Here is an 18,062-nt window from a genome sequence, read left to right on the forward strand (position 1 = left end):
CGTAGTAGTAGTAGTATTAATGATATCCTTACCAAAATAACATTTTAACAAAGCATTAAGGTTGTGCAGTAAGGAGGCTTAGTGACAACTTTAGCAAAAAGCCTTAATTGCACCTGTATGTATGGCCTGGCATGTAAAAAGAGTTGCTAGGGGGCCATAAAATGAGAACTTAAATGAAACGGTTCTACATCTGTCGCACACATGTGAGAATGTGAGGCTATGTAACTATGACAGAGCTTCATTAAGTGTTCCCTCAAGAACTGTGTCCCTAATTGCTCCTTAATTGTAAAAGAAAACCAGCAGTCTGACACGATTTTACATGAACAGGAAGGAGCCTTCCTGAGACAGGGCCTCTATCTAGCCTTGCGGCCTGCATCCTGCAACATCACGTTCCGGGTAATTAGCATTCGGTTTCCTGTTTGTACTAAATAACGTACATACAGCAGGTAAAGCAAGCTGGGCATGTGCTGGTATAAACATGTTTTCAGAATTATTGTAGTATCTATTTATATCAGATTTTATTAAAAATAAAAATAGAAAAAAAAAACACTTAAAAAAAACTAGTTAATGGCATACATGTCTGGAACAAATGTCTTTAAATTTGACTGTCCCTCTGTCTTTATATGGTAAAAAAAAATACATTTGATCATTTTTCAAACCCGTATTTTTAAAGGATTTGTAAAGCGCATTTATCTTTGAAATTCACTTTCACTTTCTGAAATCAGACTGATGGTTAGTTTTGTTGACTACTGAAGCAACAAGTTTTATTTTGCACACTTTTAGCTATGTCTTAGGAAACACCCATCAATTTTGATGGTGTTTGGTATGGTCGTGACTTAGCACAAGTTCTCAGACCATGAACTGAATGAGTATCTTACAATAAAAGCTCTATAGTTAAGGATGTGTTCAGTTTTGATGAACCACTGCATGTGTGTTTATTATGAGTGCTATTCTCATGAAAACTAACTGTTATTTTTATTGTGTTATTTAAATCCTTGCAAAGTGATTGGCTTTTGTATTTTCTCATACATTGTTTGTCATTATTGGTTGTAAATTTATTATTATTGTAGGAAACAATGTTTGCCCAGAAACAACAGCACCAGTGATAGTGTGATATTGATAGTGTGTATTTGTTACAATGACTTGTGTACATGGATATACAGAGAATTGTGAGGGTCTGGAACCAACTCCCCAGTAATGTTGTTGAAGCTGACACCCTGGGATCCTTCAAGAAGCTGCTTGATGAGATTCTGGGATCAATAAGCTACTAACAACCAAACAAGCAAGATGGGCTGAATGGCCTCCCCTCGTTTGTAAACTTTTTTATGTTCTTATGTTCTTATGATTCAAAAGCATACTGTTGGTATTGTAAGACCAGACTAAAAACAGAAACTAACAGGGCAAACTACAACAAAACCACAACCACTTACCTTTCCTACTTGCTTTAAAGAAAGACGACTTTGATTCCTACAATAAGCCCACATTTTGTTTTGTTGTTATAGGGGTTTCTGGCCGCAGGTGAGATTGACCCCCTCAACAGAAGATTTTCTACATCTTTCAAACCGGATGTTGTTGTGCAAGGTCTGATACCCATATTGTTTCAAATCATTGTGCATGTTTTTATTCATATAACTTACTTGTGCTTGTATATGAATGCCTTGCTTTCGGGTAATGTGAAAAAGACTATTATTCTTTTTAGACTGATTGGTATGATTAAACTAAAAAAGTTGCTGAAAACATTGAACAGGTGACATGTTTAAGTGTATTCCTGTATAAATCTTAATTTTTTTTGTGTTCAGTGTCCATCTTGGCAGAAACCAAAGACATCCAGACACTCCTGCAGAAGTATGGTATTAAGGTGGAGACCATTGCTGAGGTGCACCCCATCCAAGTCCAGCCTGCCCGCATTCTCAGTCACATCTATGTAAAGCTAGGTAAGTAATCCCTTTAACATAGGTAAGCATTGTAAACAGAGAGGTATGGTAAAGCATATAAAAACATGGCAAACCATGGTCAACTATGGTAAATACTGTACATAGTATAACCATAGGAAAAGCATGGTAAAAGTGCAAAATATCATGCAAAAATACCATGGTAAACGTGTATAAGGGTTCGGTAGGTTCATGGAGATCTACTTTCTCATGATACTGGTAGTACTTGTGTTGATAGTAAGTAATTGTGTACCTACAGCTGTGGCCACTGATATGTACAGTGTGCTTCTGATATACTTGTTGTTAACTCCCTGTAGGTTTTTCTGGGAGGGATGAAGGGATTCAGGCAAAAGTGTTAGATCACTAAAGAGTATTTTCATTTGAAACAACTGGATTAGGTTATAATGAGCAATGCTTTGTTTTTTCTCTTGCACTTTTTTGTTAGGTAATAGCAAGAAGTTAAAGCTGAGTGGTCGACCGTATCGACACATTGGTGTTCTTGGAACCTCTAAGGTGTATGTTATTAGAAATCGCATCTATACATTTATTCCACAGGTAAGCATAAGGGGCACTAAGGGGTAAGACATAGCTATACTTTTTAGAGCATTTTACAGCAATGGGGTATAGCCTTATGATTTCCATTACACGAGAGTAGATGTTAAAACTTCATGCTGATTTGAACTCGGCTCTCGCCAAGATAAGCACCAACTAAGACGTAGCTTTACAGTAAACTAATGTGATCCATATGCGTCTCCATCCATTTACGTTTCCTTCCATATGATGATGTAGATATCCTTCTGTCTGGTGTTAATGGCTGAAGTGTAATGCTGGCTCCAGGGATCAGCTTATTTTGCCTCCCTGGCGCATCAGCACACACAACGGCTGCGATGCTGGCTCCGGGGATCAACCAAAGTGCGGCCTCCCCAGCGCATCAGCATGACAACCGTCTGGATTGAGCTAAGTAGGGTACATCTCTGGGGTTTTCAAGTGGGCACCTTCCATCCTCAGTGTTTCGTCGACTAGCCCACGACACCTCAAGAGGGCTCGACGGTGATTCTGGCGTCCCAGCATCACCCCCCTCCGTCCCCCACTCAACTCAGCCCAGCTTACTTACCTGTCCCCAGCCAGAATTTTTCCGTCTCAACCACAGCCAGTTGCTGCTCCTCTCTGCTGCTTCAGATAAGTTCTTCACTGTGCGACGCAACTCTTGGCCACGGAATCCGACGTCTCTGAGAAACCGGGTTGTAGAGTGTGCCACAAATCCTCGACAACCCACTTCCACTGGGTAAACCCGAACTCTCCATCCTCGCTGTTCCGCTTCAGTGGCTAGTTGAGCATACCGCAGTTTCTTCCTCTCATACGCCTCATCTACAGCGTCCTCCCATGGCACTGTTAACTCTACCAGGTGAACAAGGCGTGCTGATCCAGACCACAAGACAATATCTGGTCGAAGGTTAGTGGTGGCAATCTCAGGTGGAAAAATAAGCCGTTGACCAACATCTGCCAGCATTTTCCAGTCTCTAGCAGCTTCCAGTTGTCCTGGGCGAGGATTGGTTTTAACACCTTTTCTTGGTGGTTGCTCTCCTGGGCGGAGGAATGTTGTCTTTTGTGTGTTATGTTTTGATGGAACAGGTGGCAACTTATTGGTCATGTTACGCTTGTCTTCCAATGCTAAGGCCAAACATCGCAGCACCTGGTCATGGCGCCAAGTAAACCGTCCTTGGCTAAGAGCCACCTTACATCCTGTCAAAATGTGCCTTAATGTTGCAGGTGATGAACACAAAGGACATGTGGGATCCTCTCCTACCCAGAGATTTAGGTTCTGTGGTGATGGGAGAACATCATATGTTGACCTGATGAGGAAACTGATCCTGCTCTGTTCCATTGACCATAGGTCTTGCCAGCCAATCTTGCATTGTTCCACACTCTCCCATCTCATCCATTCTCCCTGTTTGGCCTGGGAAATGGCCTTTATACACCTCATCCTCTCCTCCTGCTTTTGCACCTCGTTGACTACCAGCTTCCTTCTTTGAGCTGGGGCCGCCTTGTGCCATGTAGGAGGAGTTGAACTGAAACCAAGACCCCCTCTTCCATGCTGATTGCATAACCATCATTTATCCTGTATTTCCTGTATGGTGTATTCCTTTTACTTTTAAAATTATCTATATTTGTTAAAGTAGGCCAGTTCTTCGTGTTTTGTTTATCGATATGCCTTGACCTTCCCATATCCACACAGTTCATTGACCAGCACCACTTCTACCTGGCTCTGGACAATCGCATGATCGCAGAGATGCTGCGGACTGAGCTGGCGTACCTCACTTCCTGCTGGAGGATGACTGGGCGTCCCACCCTTACCTTTCCCATCACGCACAGCATGCTCAGTAAGGATCTTCGCTTCTTTAATCTGTTACCATCTGGTAATGAAACAAGAAAGATATGTAACTTCATAAACACTCAAACATAGTGCCTTGTTTATTGATATTCTTTGTATTCAGAAAGCAAAGCAAAAATGACACTTTGTTATTATGAATTTAGATTTGATGTTATGTGTGATTGAATAACAGATTTGTCTCTTCTCTTTCAGCTGAGGGCGGAACTGACATTGACCCTGCTATCCTCGCCACACTCAGAAAACTGCAGGATGGGTACCTTGGCGGGGCAAGGTCACGATCCGGACCAGAGCTTTGTTGATTCATTGTTGCTGATTAATCTTGTTGAGCACACTGGAGCATTTTAAATACTACAGCATTGATTGCTGTATTATAGTAATTGTAGACAAGCAAAGACTATACACAGAGAAATATTTACAAATAGTAATAATACATGTTGTGAAACGTAACTGTATCCTTATATATAACTAGGCCATGCCCTTTTCTTAATGACTGCATGCTGTAGAAACCCCCCTTTCGTTTGTGTTATGTGGACGGCCCTGGCTGTCCAGTGCCTGATGTGTTGCCTTTGTTGTGCAGGGTCCAGACCGGCAAGCTGTCCAGTTTTCTTACCACCTCCTTCCACACTGAGCTGAGCTTTCTGGACCTGGGCTGCGACGACCAGCTGCTAGTGGACGAGGAGGACTGTGACAGCATCGACAACGATGAATACCAGCACGGAGGCTATCCACAAGATGATATCAATAAAGGTACTGTCAAAACCTGTTATTCAGTTTTAGATCTCTCATCACTTGTAGTTATTCGATTCTAGATCTATCAACACTTGTAGTTATTCGATTCTAGATCTCTCAGCGCTTAGTTTTTCGATTCTAGATCTCTCAACATTTGTAGTTATTCAATTCTAGATCTCTCAGCACTTATATTTATTCGATTCTAGATCTCTCAACGCTTGTAGATCTCTCAGCACGTCTACAATCCTGATAAAGTCAATGAAGAAACTTAAGAGTTAATTTAATCAAATTTACACCTTGCCAAGATAAAACATGTATCTCAAATTAAAGAAACCCACAAAACCAAAAATAAATAAATAAAAAGATCAGAAATTGGAAAAAAACAAAAAAATATAAAGTTTAAAAAAGGGAGGGGTCAGAGTGCATTGTGCGACACCCAAGATCGGTAACTTATAGGAAACCATAAGGCTTCCGTTCCCCAATTTGTCATGCATGAAATCTTAAAATATCGAATTTCCCCGGGCAACGGCGGGTACTTCAGCTAGTATGTAATATATATATGATACTGGTCTTGGCAATCACCATTGGAGGAACGCAGTTTGGGTGGTAAAGTGAAGAACACATTTCCCACCCAGTCATACTATTTTGATTGTAAATGGATAATAATTGTGCACTTGTTTGTAAGCTATTCCCAGCCAACATTAAAAAATAAAACATGTTAACTGGAATAAGCTGAAAAGCTCTTCCATTTTTGTTTTGCTTCTTTGTTGGAAATGCAGCCAGCTGGATTTCCATGTGTGTTTTCAATTGCACTTATGCTCTGCTCTCTGGGGTAACCAGCACTGCTCCACTGATTTATTGTATAACCTGTTGATATAATCACCATGCTGAAGGGTCACACTCGAGTTCAGAAAACAAAGTAACAACCTCGATTAGGATCATGCAGTTGGCTGGCACTGCTACACATATACTCATATAGGTTAAAAAAGTTTTTTCCACATGTTTAAAAATCTCATGGTTCTGATTTTAAGCATGTGTGCTTCCTATACCGTCCAATCATGTGTGTGTGGTGTAGTGGTTACAGTTTTTCCACATTCAAAGAAGAAATGTAATGTTCATTATTCATCCATCATATTCATAACTGATTATAGAGGGAAGCCAGGCAAGTTGCTCTGTACAGTCCAGTGCAACCCTCCTATGTAACACTGTACTCCAGACCCTTATTGCTATTTGTTTTACACCTCATAACAAGAATGCAAGTTCTGATGTAATAACATTATGGAAGCCATTACGCATCTAGCTGCTAATCTTTCCTCTCTAAATAGAAAATAGAACATTTGTCAACATGGTAAGATATTGGTTTTCCGTTATTTTCCGCTTGGTATGTGAAAGAGTTGCCTAATGTGTATGACATGTGTTTTCTGATTTTTATAATCAACATTTCAGATTTCAGTACACTTGTGCTCTTTTCAGATAATGTCAAGGATGAGCTTGATCAGTATATTCAACACTTGCTTCAAAGCACGGCTCCAAAATCCCACCTCCCCCCGATCTGCCAGACGCCCGGACAGCACCACGTGTTCAGTGCGGAGCACACCACCCGGGACATTCTCTCCATGGTGGCCAAGGCCAAGGGGCTCGAAGTACCCAGTAAGGTTCACTTCCTTTCTGTAGGACTCGGAGGCTATGATGACTGTTTCCTACTGTATATCAGCCAGCCAGGAAAACAAATTCTCAATTAGGGACCAGCTACTGCTTACCCTGTGTGCTGACCTTTAAACACCATAAGAGTTTTTAAACAACATTAGAGTACAGTTGTGTTTATTTTTAAAATTATAGACTCTGCCTGGTAATGTTTTCTGTATTTATAGTTTTTCCTTTTTTTATTTTTTATATAGAAGTTTCAATGTATTTGCCTTCTGCTAATGTCCTGAAAAAACACCGGAAGTCACTGAATCTGGTTGACGCACAGCCACGTAAGGTTGGTGGGATTTGTTTTGACTAACTGCTTGAACGGTAATTTATGTTTAATGCAGATAGGAACTAAAATGTAGATCTTTAATTTACCAGTAAGCCTGCCCTGGAGCAGTCCAAATCGTTGGCCTCTCTTTTTGCTTTTTGTTATTGCATGTTTCATAAGAGAAGGAAGATTGAAACATTGAAACCAAGCTGATAGTGTGTGTGTCTTACAGGATCCAGACTCTGATCTGCACTTGCCCAGGGACAGGCATGGCAATGTTGACTGTCAGTCCCTTGCAGAACAACTGAAGGAATGTCCTACTCTGCAAGATCAAGCAGATATATTATACATCCTTTATGTCATAAAGTAAGTCTGTCAGGTCAAACCCATCTTTAAACCTGTATACTAACTCCACAGAGCACCCCACAGAACAGTTATACAGAAGGGTCAGATCTATTAAATGGTACGCCATACCACTGGTCCGCTGCTGCTTTCAATAATTTCCTATTGTTAACATTAATCCTGGCTTTTGACTAACCGTGTATTTGGACCAAGACAGAAACTGTCCATTGTCCAATTACCTTATCCGCTGCTGTCAACTGTCATTTCTGGTAACATGTCCAGTCTTAACACTGCAGTATAAAATGTAGACAATTTGACCATTGCCCATGTCCCATGGTCCTTTGTTGATCTCTTGGCTGTGTTGGCTGCAGAGGTCCTGACTGGGATATGAACCTCTCCGGGCAGTATGGTGTCACGGTTCACTGCCTGCTCAGTGAGCTGTACTGCCAGGCGGGCATCAACCAGGAGTGGGGGCTGATTCGATATATTTCCGGCATGCTGCACAAGAGGGTGGAAGTGCTGGCTGAGGTAGGGGACTGTCTTGATGCATCATACACCATACTGTTAGAATGACAACAAAAAGTATTCCTACACTCCAGGTCATACAAAACCTGACATTTTCATCCAATGTACATATCCTATGGTAAACCATGAAAAACAATATCTTCCTAATATAGTGCTGTTATTATCAATGCTTTCTTTATATTTTTTGTTTCCAGGCTTGCACAGACCTGATTTCTCACCAGAAGCAACTTACAGTGGGTCTGCCTCCTGAGCCTCGCGAGAAAGTTATTGCAGCGTAAGACCTTCAAACATAAAATATGACTTTCAGCAGTGCAATTCTGTGTTTACTGCTTAGAACAAGAGCCATACCGATCACCAGGGAGTTCTTATAGCGCCATACAAAAAAACTTAGTTAGTTATTTAAAGAATGAAAGATTTTTTTGCAGCTGGTTTCACAGATCCTGATAAGTACTAAACCAGCCATACTGTAAATGTAAGACCATGTATGAGTGTGATTTATGGATGGCAACAAGGAGTTTATTATTGGAACCTTGAGTAACTGGTATATGTAACTTGCTTGCAGCCCTTTGCCACCCGAACAACTGAATAACCTGATTTATGAAGCCAGCGGACAAGACATAAGCATAGCCGTTCTTACACAGGTACTGGATGCCATGGCCGCCATTTTACCTTTTACTTTGCAATTATTATACACCAATGAGTTTGTATCAAACATAAAGAGATTGAGGTGTCCCAGAGTGGCTCGCCTTGTAAAGGCCATGTGGTGTACAAGGTGAGTCTGTGTGCAGTAAATCTGCCTGGCTTTGAGCAGGTCTTAGGACCGAAGATTTAAATCATGTGACAGTATGACCTTTCAACTCTTCTAGCCCCACCTTCTCTCTGTTGGAGTGGGTGGGGTTGACAGAGTTGCAGTGTCACACTATCAAATGCTTTGAATGGAACGAGGAAGGTTTTTTCAGTCCGGGCTCCTGCAGTACACATTTGCAGCAAGCTCAAAGTCAGGTAAAGGCATATTTAGAGAACAATTCCAATTAGTGCTGGAGCAGTAGTAAAATGGTCAGGGGAATGTCATTTCAAGTGCTACTTTGGAGCAGGAGTTTCCCCCACAAGTGGAAGCAGGGCTGTGCTGTTTGTTAACCCAGTGTGTGCATGTGTGTTTTTGTATCCCAGGAGATCATGGTTTACTTGGCGATGTATGTGAGGTCTCAGCCCTCCCTATTTGGTGACATGCTCAGACTGCGGATCGGACTCATCATTCAAGTAATGGCAACAGAGCTGACTCGAAGTCTGCACTGTTCAGGTATAAATAGATGGGAGTGCGTGTAGCTGCATAAACAACATTATTGATGTGCAGCAATGTCCTAGTCTCCATGTTAGGGATGCGTATGACAAGCCATTAATTTGTGAAGGCCAGTATAAACAAACCTGCCCTCTTCTCACCATGGCTGTGTTGCATTCTGGGCCCTTCAGCTTTTTTATATGGCTCACAGCCAAGAAGGACGTTTATAGGAGAGAGGTTTATTGGAATAGAAGAAGGCATCTTTTTAATGTATTTTAAAAATATTTCAATGCCATTTTGAAGAATATTTATGTACTGTACTGTGTGTGTACATGTTTAGATGATGTCATGCCTGTGATTTTAGTGTTGAGGTAACACTCCCTGTGACTTACCACAAACATAAACCTTTTATTATCCACTCTTAAACCTGACAGTATTTACTTTGTTAAGATTATCTCGCTACTCTTTTTCTTAAAATGGAAGGGGGACAGGTGTACTTGCAAAGCCAATTAACTGTTTTAAAAATGTGGTTGACGTCACCCGTTTCCGTGATAGACGACACTCGATGGTGTGTTCACTCAGAGTTCTAAAATGTCATGAAGCTCATGCTTAATATTTTTATTTCCATCTAACCCAGGGGAAGAAGCCTCCGAAAGCCTAATGAATCTGAGTCCTTCGGACATGAAGAATCTGCTTCATCATATTCTCAGTGGAAAGGAATTTGGAGTAGAAAGAAGTGGTGAGTATGATCTTCAGCTACGCATACAGTACAAGGCAAATGGAATTATTTCTCATGCACTAGCATTTCTGATTGCTCCTCGATGTGTTTGTTTCTGAAGTGCGCCCTATGGAATCATCGGCCACCAGTCCTGCAATCTCAATCCACGAAGTGGGCCACACTGGAGCCACCAAGACTGAGAGAACTGGTATCATTAGGCTCAAGAGTGAGATGAAGCAGGTAAGACAAGTCATTCTGTAGTTAAACTGAATGTTAAACACTATCTTAGGGACTACACCTTTAACTAGGATGAAATTACTGTCATTTTCAGTGTATACCGCGCACCCTTTTACACATTTTTGAGTGTTATATACAGGTTTAGCTTTTTATGTAAGGTCCGCACAGTCTACTCAGGTAATAGTATTCAATATCGTGTACTATTGTGTTTTTGTTGTAGTAACATATAAAAGGTGAGGTGTGAGGCAGTTCAGTCACGTGGTATAGACTGTGTTGCATGTTATACATCAAGTATCTAGTAGGATAGTTACATTTTAAGATGTCAACATCTCTTTTGTTTGTCAAACTACTCCCTTTGTATTGGGGGGGGGGGGGGGGGGGGGGGGAATACAATCACACAATTTGATGGTTGGCATTTCCTATAACAGCCACTGAAGTTTTAATTGTCTTTTATCTCACTTAATTTCAATACAGCTGGATGATCAGATGACACAAAGTGTGGGTTAAGTTTGTTAAACTGTTTGTTGAGCATGCTCTTTCCTTCTTTACTGTTAGTATGCATTTACATTAGCTCCCAGCAATACACCACATTCAATTAGAGCTTAATCCTTTGTGTTATTAAACAGAACTTCTACACATGTGAAATCATTAGAGCATAGAAAAAGGACTAACAAGAAGCGTTTATTTCCATTCTATACCGTGTCTCTGTCAAGCAAGACTACAAAAATGATATACAGACAAAAGTAAAGCTGCACTGCCTTCTAAATGACTTGCTGTTAAATGAAATTGCCCCTCTTTATTCCTGTTGACATTTCTTATGTGTGTTCGGTGGCTGCCTCTAATCATGTTGATTGTATTTCTCACGTATGCTTTGCTGTGTCAGTACCTCGAGCAAAGAGTGCAAGAGCAAATACACTCAACATGATAGAGGTAGCCGCTAAACACTTAAAAACGCATTATAAGCCATTAAATAGACGACAAGCTCTTGTTAACGTGTTTAATCTGTTTTAGAATGTGTCATGGTTTAAATGTTTTGAATGTTTTGTCATTGGCATTCTACAACTACTAATTCATTCTAATAAAGACGTGACATGATAGTTTTGAAAGCTTTTGTTTGATCAAGTTATTTGATCAAGTTAGTGGCAAAATAATGCTGGCAGTCTGACACTGTTTACCTTCTCAATTATTTTTTGTAATTACTATACTTTGATTGAAGTTTGTTTTCCCCCCAAACAATGTCTTTATAGAAAGACTTAGTCAAAACATTTGTCATAGAATGTTATACATTTCTTTTAGTGTCGCTAAATATGCCATCATTGAGTGTTTTATAGTATTGTTACACATGCCATTATTAGTACACATTTAAACAAAATGTATCCATGAGACATTTCAACAGAAATACAAAGATATGGATTTTTATTTAAAAATATATTATTTATCAGGGACTGCATCTGTTGTTTAAAACACCAAAGGTTCTCCCAGCCGTTTTGTTTTAACACACCAGTGTTTGTTGTAAAGGTTGTTGAAAAGCAGACAAGTCATTTTGTTATCAGACCCCATTGTGAAGAAGTTCAAGAGTGTCTAGAGAATTGAGAGTTAGAGAAAACTGGAGTTCACAAGAGGTATTCTTCCGATGGCATTCTGTTCTTCAGTTATAAAAAAGGCAACATTTAGAGGCACTTTATCGGCATGCGTTTGTGTTATGTTGTGTTGTGTTGTGTGAAAATTGCTATTTTTTAGTGATTAGATTTTTGAAGATTGATTGTGTCACAATTTACACTTTACTTTCTTTACTCTTTGTTCTCTTTACCCTGCACGTCAAACCATTTGCTTTGTGTATTTTCTCATTTTTTGTTGTCTTTTCTTTAGTTCTTTTTCAGCGGTCAGTCCATTGGCAGCAACGTAACGTCTCCCCGCTCCACGGTAACCATGCAATTATAAAGCAATAGGGGATTGGTTTATCATGGGATAACTAATTGACTCATGGTAAAACACCCTCTTGTGTTCCTAACTGCTACCAATAGTTTATCTATGGAAATATAAGGCCAATGGCGAAACACACTTTTTCTTTCTTGGGTACTTTTCTTGCATCTTTAAAATGTTTAAGTTTTGCTTTTCTCATATTAATAATTGGTCAGTCTTCAAATTCTTTACATTGTTTCCTATTGTTTTGTTTGTGTTTTTTTCGCCTCTTTTATATGCGTTCAAGTACAGTGGATGGGTTTGAAAGTGTGAACTTTAAACAAATCAAGCATTGTCCTTTAGATTTCTTTCCAAATAGTATCATACTGTACAAATGTAGGTTTGAAATTCATTTCATATTTAAAATTGAATTTTGGATACAGCCAAGGACAATATATATTTTCTCTTACTGAGAATGCCCTTGGTGAACAATCTATTGAGAAATTATAATTACATCCATATCGTGTTTTTTGGGGGACATAATACAAAAATATATGCAAAGGGTGGGTTGCAGGACGAACAAATGAATGCCATAAAATGTAGCAGTTTCTCTAAAATGAATGGAATGGACTTGCTAAAAGAAATGTTTCCTTTGGCCCCTTTACCTATTTGGTTATCTCCATGGTGACCTGTAGATTTTGCTGTAGATTCTGAATTAAATGTTATTGTGCTTGGTTCAGGGCAGTTCAGAAAAAGTTTAAGAGTTGGTTAAATCTGTTTAGCGTAAATCACATTTGTGGATATTAAACCTTTTCCTGGCAGGGAGATAGGCAGGAGATGATTTTGACCCAGCAGGTTAGTTCAGAGAGCTGCTCTTCGCATTGTTTTTGTCAAGGTGGAAATGATTCACCTTCAGTCTCTGCATGCATTCTGGGGAACCGCTTTACTTGGAAGTTACAGCTGGATCTCCTGCAGCGCTTTGATTTGTATCTTGTTAGCCCTGTGTGCATCTTCTTATTTAGAATTATTGAATGTATTTAAAAAGATATGGTAGTGGCCAAGCTTCACTGCCTCTGCCTGTCTGCCTTTTAGAGGTGCAGCAGCCCCTCGTCCCCCAGCGGCACCATGTCTCCCACCGGCTTAGGGGGGGCCCACATGAACTGGGATGAGCGGCAAGGCCAGTGGCTGCGCAGGAGGCGCCTTGATGGGGCCATAAACAGGGTCCCCATGGGCTTCTACCAGAAAGTGTGGAAAATCCTCCAGAAGGTAGGTAAGACCACAGGGATGGGGAGACTGAAAACAGTGCTTGGTTAATAATATTTATACAGAACCAGTGGCATAGCAGTCATTGATTATGAAGCATACGAACTTGAGACCATTTCGTAGCCCTGCACAGACCTTGGTTTGATTCACTGGGAACAAGTGCAATGTGTTTAGTTGTCTCAGCAGTCCAAGAGCAGTGATGGTAAGAACCATGTCTAAATGTAGTCAGTGCCACTGTCCCTCATCTTCCATTATCCCTAGACCCAACAGGCTTTTGGAATGGAGTCCTTTGATTTGTCAGATGAAGAACAGAGCAAAGCAGCAAAAATTCTCGCTTTATTTTTTCTTTCAGTGTCACGGCCTGTCCATCGACGGATACGTGCTTCCTTCTTCAACCACCCGAGAGGTAATTTTCAAAATCGAACACATGTTTTGGCTGTCACGTGACATCTCCTAATAAAACTGTTGCACCCTGTATAAGCACTTTGTGATGGCGTGCTATGGTAGACCACCTGATATAACTCAGGGTTTGTTCTAATGCAGATGACGGTAGGTGAGATCAAGTTTGCAGTTCATGTGGAGTCGGTGCTGAACCACGTCCCCCAGCCTGAGTACCGGCAGCTGCTGGTAGAGGCCATCCTGGTCCTCACGCTGGTGGCAGACATGGAGGTGCAGAGCATCGGGGGGATAATCCACATCGACCGCATTATACACATAGCCAACGACCTGTTCCGGCAAGACCAGGTAAATGCAGCACTAGTCTTAACCTTCGACTGACGTTTAAGAGCAAAATCTTAAAATGAATTCTAAAATCAACCGGCATCAAATGCAAAGATTTTAGTACTGGTGTAGTGTGCTGATGGAGTATTAATTGAGTTAATACTGTTCTCTTTAACTGTTTTGCAGAAAGCACATGGAGCAAGTGAATACTTCTTGGAGCAAGATCCAGCCACTGGAATTTGTAACCTTTTCTATGACAGCGCCCCTAGTGGTGGCTTTGGTACTATGACGTACCTTTCCAAAGCAGTCGCTACCTATGTACAGGATTTCCTTCCAAATACAAGTTGCCAGATGCAATAACATTGCAGGACAGGTTTTCTTTAGTTGTTAGGTAGAGGAATACCTTATTGAGATGAAATGTAAACCACACTACATCACTGTGGTTGTAGAAAACTGTTAAATATGTATAACTAGGTACTATAAGCAGTCATGGTGCCAATTTAATCTTTAGGTATATGGGTCATTTTACAGATATGGTAGATATTTATTTTATTAAAGCATGTGTATTCTTGTAGGAATGGAGAACTGTTATTTTCAAAGGAATTTTTAATTTATCCTTTGCATTCTCCTTCATTGTGTAACATGATATACATAGTCCTCTGATGGAAACATGATATGAACCAAACAAATGGGCTGCATGGTGTGTGAAAAAGGTTTACATACATGTGTTATGTCTCAGTACCATACACACCTTTTTTTTCTCTGAACATGAGAATACATATTAGGCCTGTTTTAGTGAGATTCCAAAAATAGAGATTTTCCAAACTCATGACTGCAACAGTAATTACCATACCTCTATGGCAAGGTAGGCCTAATGACACTGCTGTTAAGGTAATCAATATAGTTTTCTATGTCTATATATATATATATATATATATATATATATATATATATATATATATATATATATATATATATATATATATAGATAGATAGATTAGTACATTTAGGCTTGAGTAAGAGTTAGCTGGCTTGTTGAGTTTTGTTTACAGTACTTAGGTTGTTATCTCACTGCTTGTAGTTCAAAAGTTTGTCCTCATTACTTGAACTTTTTCAAACTGTGTCTCCTATCTGTAGAATGACCCATAGTGTGGCTAATTCAGACGATTGTGGTATAATAACTGCACATTGTAAATATTTTAATAATTATGTTTTCTGATATGAGGTTTTAAAGAAATGAGTGTTGAAGCTGTAGTATTGTTTTAACTGTATTTACTGATACTCCTTTATAATGAAGACTATGAATGTTTTGTACCCGCTGCTTACTGGTTCATGATAAAAAAAATTTAAAAAAACCTTTGTGAGGGCATTATACAGGGCTACGTGGAGTGTGCTACTCATCACACTCTACAACATGTCTGGTATTCCTTTGGGAGGACCATTTACTAAATCGCAAGGGATAACACAGTCATACCATGCTAGAGAAAGCAAATATAATGCAAACAACAAAAGTCGTGACAGAATAATTTACAGTATTCTGCTAAGCTGTCACAGTGGACTCTCTACACATTGTTACTCAGCTTCCATAGCCTGCAATGCTCAAGATCAAGGGTGATTGGTACATAATATAACACAAACTGTTATTCAACTCCATGGCAATGTGATGCCTGGGACGGACACCACTCTACTATGATCAAGTGATTCCCCCTTCCTGTTGGAAAAACTTGGTCCTACTGATTGGCTGTTTGATTCTGCAAGCACCTACAGTACTTACATCAGAGAGGTCAAACGCAGAATTCTCCATTCAGTGATCAACATTCGTGGTTCGATTTTGTACTTGTGGCACCAGGTTAAATTACTGATAGTCGATGTCAACATGGCTGCCACTGTATGTTTAAGATCATACAGTATATGTATGCAATGCAACAAAATCCCAACAGTGGTAATAGTTTGTGCCTTTATGTGGCAATATTCTTATTGAATGGGATCTTCTTAATAGGGTTAAATGCCATCTGATTTTCAGAAGGTGTCTGGATTGTATTTAGAGGACGTAAATACTGTATATTTGGATCCAAAAATGTGAAAGTCTGAAATGGTAAAATTCAGTTAAAAGAGTCTGCAAGACAGCAAATGCTGGTTTTGGCTCATTGGCCACGGTAGTCTATGTGGTAAAAGAGTGGATTTTTATTCTTTTTAATTTAAACTCAGAATATGGCTAATAAAGCAGAACAAATTATTGTATCATATTATTATTTTTAAATGTATTTATGTAATTGATCTTTTTAAATAGAAAGAAAATAATGGATTCAATGTTAAGATGTTGTAGTGATGTTTATTTAGTTTTTGAAGTCATGTTCCTGATGATCCTAAATACATTTTAAACACATTTTAAAGTGCCTGATCATGATTATATGGCTTGTAAAAGAAATTAAGGTTGTTTCACATGTAATTTAAATTAATAACACTTGCACTTAACTTTTCAAGTAACCTTTAACAATTTGTTGTGTGTACAATTACATTTTGCAACCTTCATTTGTCAGAATATTTGTACATTTTAGAGACAAGGGCATGCTGCTATTGCAAAAATATAACCAGAACACTGTAACTATTTATAGTGTCAGAGTTGCTATGTGGAATCATCAGTTGATTCACCACTTGGGTTGTGCTCATGAGTGCATGGTAAATGCTGCGGAGCTCCACACCAGGTCTTTAAAACCTTTTTTCATGTTGGTTTGAAATGCCTTGCTTTTATAAGAATTGCACATTTTCACCAACAGATAATGGTTCTGAAATCACCAGAACCTACCATCTGGTTCTGTAAAGAATATGTAGGAACGATTACGTATCTGTAACTGCATCCTTTGATAAGATTGCTATGCTATATATTCATTGCCTACTCTAAACGTACTTTTATGTCTATTAATAATACTGCTCAACAAATGCCTGCACTCTGTGTGTCTTGGTGTCCATTTGAAATTGTATGAAACGTTTAATGTTGTAATGCTGTTACAGTATGTATGTCTGATCATTTTTACAATAAAATCCATCTCTGTTTTATAGTGTCATTTAAAAAAAAGCTTCTTTTTATATTTTCTCTAACTGAGTCTCTGATTGTAAACATCTCTAGGGTTAGATAAGAACACCCCAAACCTTATTTCATAATTTAAAAGAAGTCCTTCAGTAAAAAGTGAGTTAACGATAGTATAAATGTGGTCACTGGAGCTGCTGTTCAATATAACACTACTTCAAAAAAATATATATACCTGCTGTTCAAAATAACACTACTTCAAAAAATACATACTGATACTTACAAGAGTAACAGGAAAATAAGAACCAGGTCATTTTTTTAATATTTACTTTACAAAATTATAAAGTGGAAAATAAGGCCCAATGTTTCTTAAAGTAATGTAATGTCTTCTCTTTGTTGCTAATTCAAAAGTAAACAGTTTGATAGAGAATGCCTTCAGAATTAATTAATACTACCTGCAGCAGTAACTACCCACACTGCTTCACTGAAGATTTATGTAAAATGTGATTGTTGTGCTCTTTGAATTCCCACTTCAAGTTTTCTGCAAGGCAGAGCATTACAGTTCAAGTAGATTTAAAATGATGCACTCAGTCTCTTTGAAGTTGGATCTACCTGGCTTGAGTGGCTTATTATTGTTATCGTCTCAGTGGCGGGGTCTGGGCTTCAGAAAAACTGAGAATTACTTCAAAACAAACAAACTAGCTTAGATTGTAAGGTAAGTGTCTGCCTGTTAGGTCTGCTCATAATGAAGATACAATGGAATGTGTACACCAAAATGTTAATGGAAAATCAAACCGTTCATCTTATAAAGCAAACAATGCAAAGAGGACAATTCAGATCATGTAACCTCCTGAGTTGCACATTACTAACCCTTCACAGTTGTATTTTGCTTTATTAAGAAAGGGTGCTAATTGAATTGCAGTGTAAAGACACCACGATTTAACAGTCCCTAGGTATAATACATTCAAATTGTGTATTTAATGTTTGCATTCATCCTGCATACCACTGTCAATCTGTATGCATGGTTGCCTTGTCT

General features: G+C 39.2%; 1 protein-coding gene across 5 annotated transcripts in view; it reads left to right on the forward strand.

Annotated features, from left to right (window-relative positions):
• phka2 (phosphorylase kinase, alpha 2 (liver)) overlaps positions 1-17,055 on the forward strand; it is a 30,998-nt gene extending 13,943 nt beyond the window's left edge. For 3 of the 5 annotated variants that reach the window (XM_034011650.3, XM_034011649.3, XM_059028937.1), the window contains 21 exons: positions 1,503-1,581; positions 1,800-1,934; positions 2,377-2,486; positions 4,168-4,312; positions 4,516-4,594; positions 4,901-5,070; positions 6,526-6,702; positions 6,951-7,033; positions 7,245-7,378; positions 7,726-7,882; positions 8,074-8,153; positions 8,442-8,520; positions 9,050-9,179; positions 9,796-9,897; positions 9,998-10,116; positions 10,588-10,611; positions 11,983-12,036; positions 13,108-13,281; positions 13,631-13,684; positions 13,822-14,022; positions 14,185-17,055. In XM_034011650.3, the coding sequence (XP_033867541.2) occupies positions 1,503-1,581; positions 1,800-1,934; positions 2,377-2,486; positions 4,168-4,312; positions 4,516-4,594; positions 4,901-5,070; positions 6,526-6,702; positions 6,951-7,033; positions 7,245-7,378; positions 7,726-7,882; positions 8,074-8,153; positions 8,442-8,520; positions 9,050-9,179; positions 9,796-9,897; positions 9,998-10,116; positions 10,588-10,611; positions 11,983-12,036; positions 13,108-13,281; positions 13,631-13,684; positions 13,822-14,022; positions 14,185-14,358 (2,460 nt within the window). In that variant the 3' untranslated portion in view covers positions 14,359-17,055. The remainder of the gene's footprint in view (positions 1-1,502; positions 1,582-1,799; positions 1,935-2,376; positions 2,487-4,167; positions 4,313-4,515; positions 4,595-4,900; positions 5,071-6,525; positions 6,703-6,950; positions 7,034-7,244; positions 7,379-7,725; positions 7,883-8,073; positions 8,154-8,441; positions 8,521-9,049; positions 9,180-9,795; positions 9,898-9,997; positions 10,117-10,587; positions 10,612-11,982; positions 12,037-13,107; positions 13,282-13,630; positions 13,685-13,821; positions 14,023-14,184) is intronic. The other 2 variants (XM_034011651.3, XM_034011652.3) reach the window with 2 other exon arrangements.
• The last annotated feature ends 1,007 nt before the right edge of the window (positions 17,056-18,062 follow it).

Source organism: Acipenser ruthenus, chromosome 8, assembly GCF_902713425.1.
Source record: "Acipenser ruthenus chromosome 8, fAciRut3.2 maternal haplotype, whole genome shotgun sequence".
Classification (NCBI taxonomy): Eukaryota; Metazoa; Chordata; class Actinopteri; order Acipenseriformes; family Acipenseridae; genus Acipenser; species Acipenser ruthenus.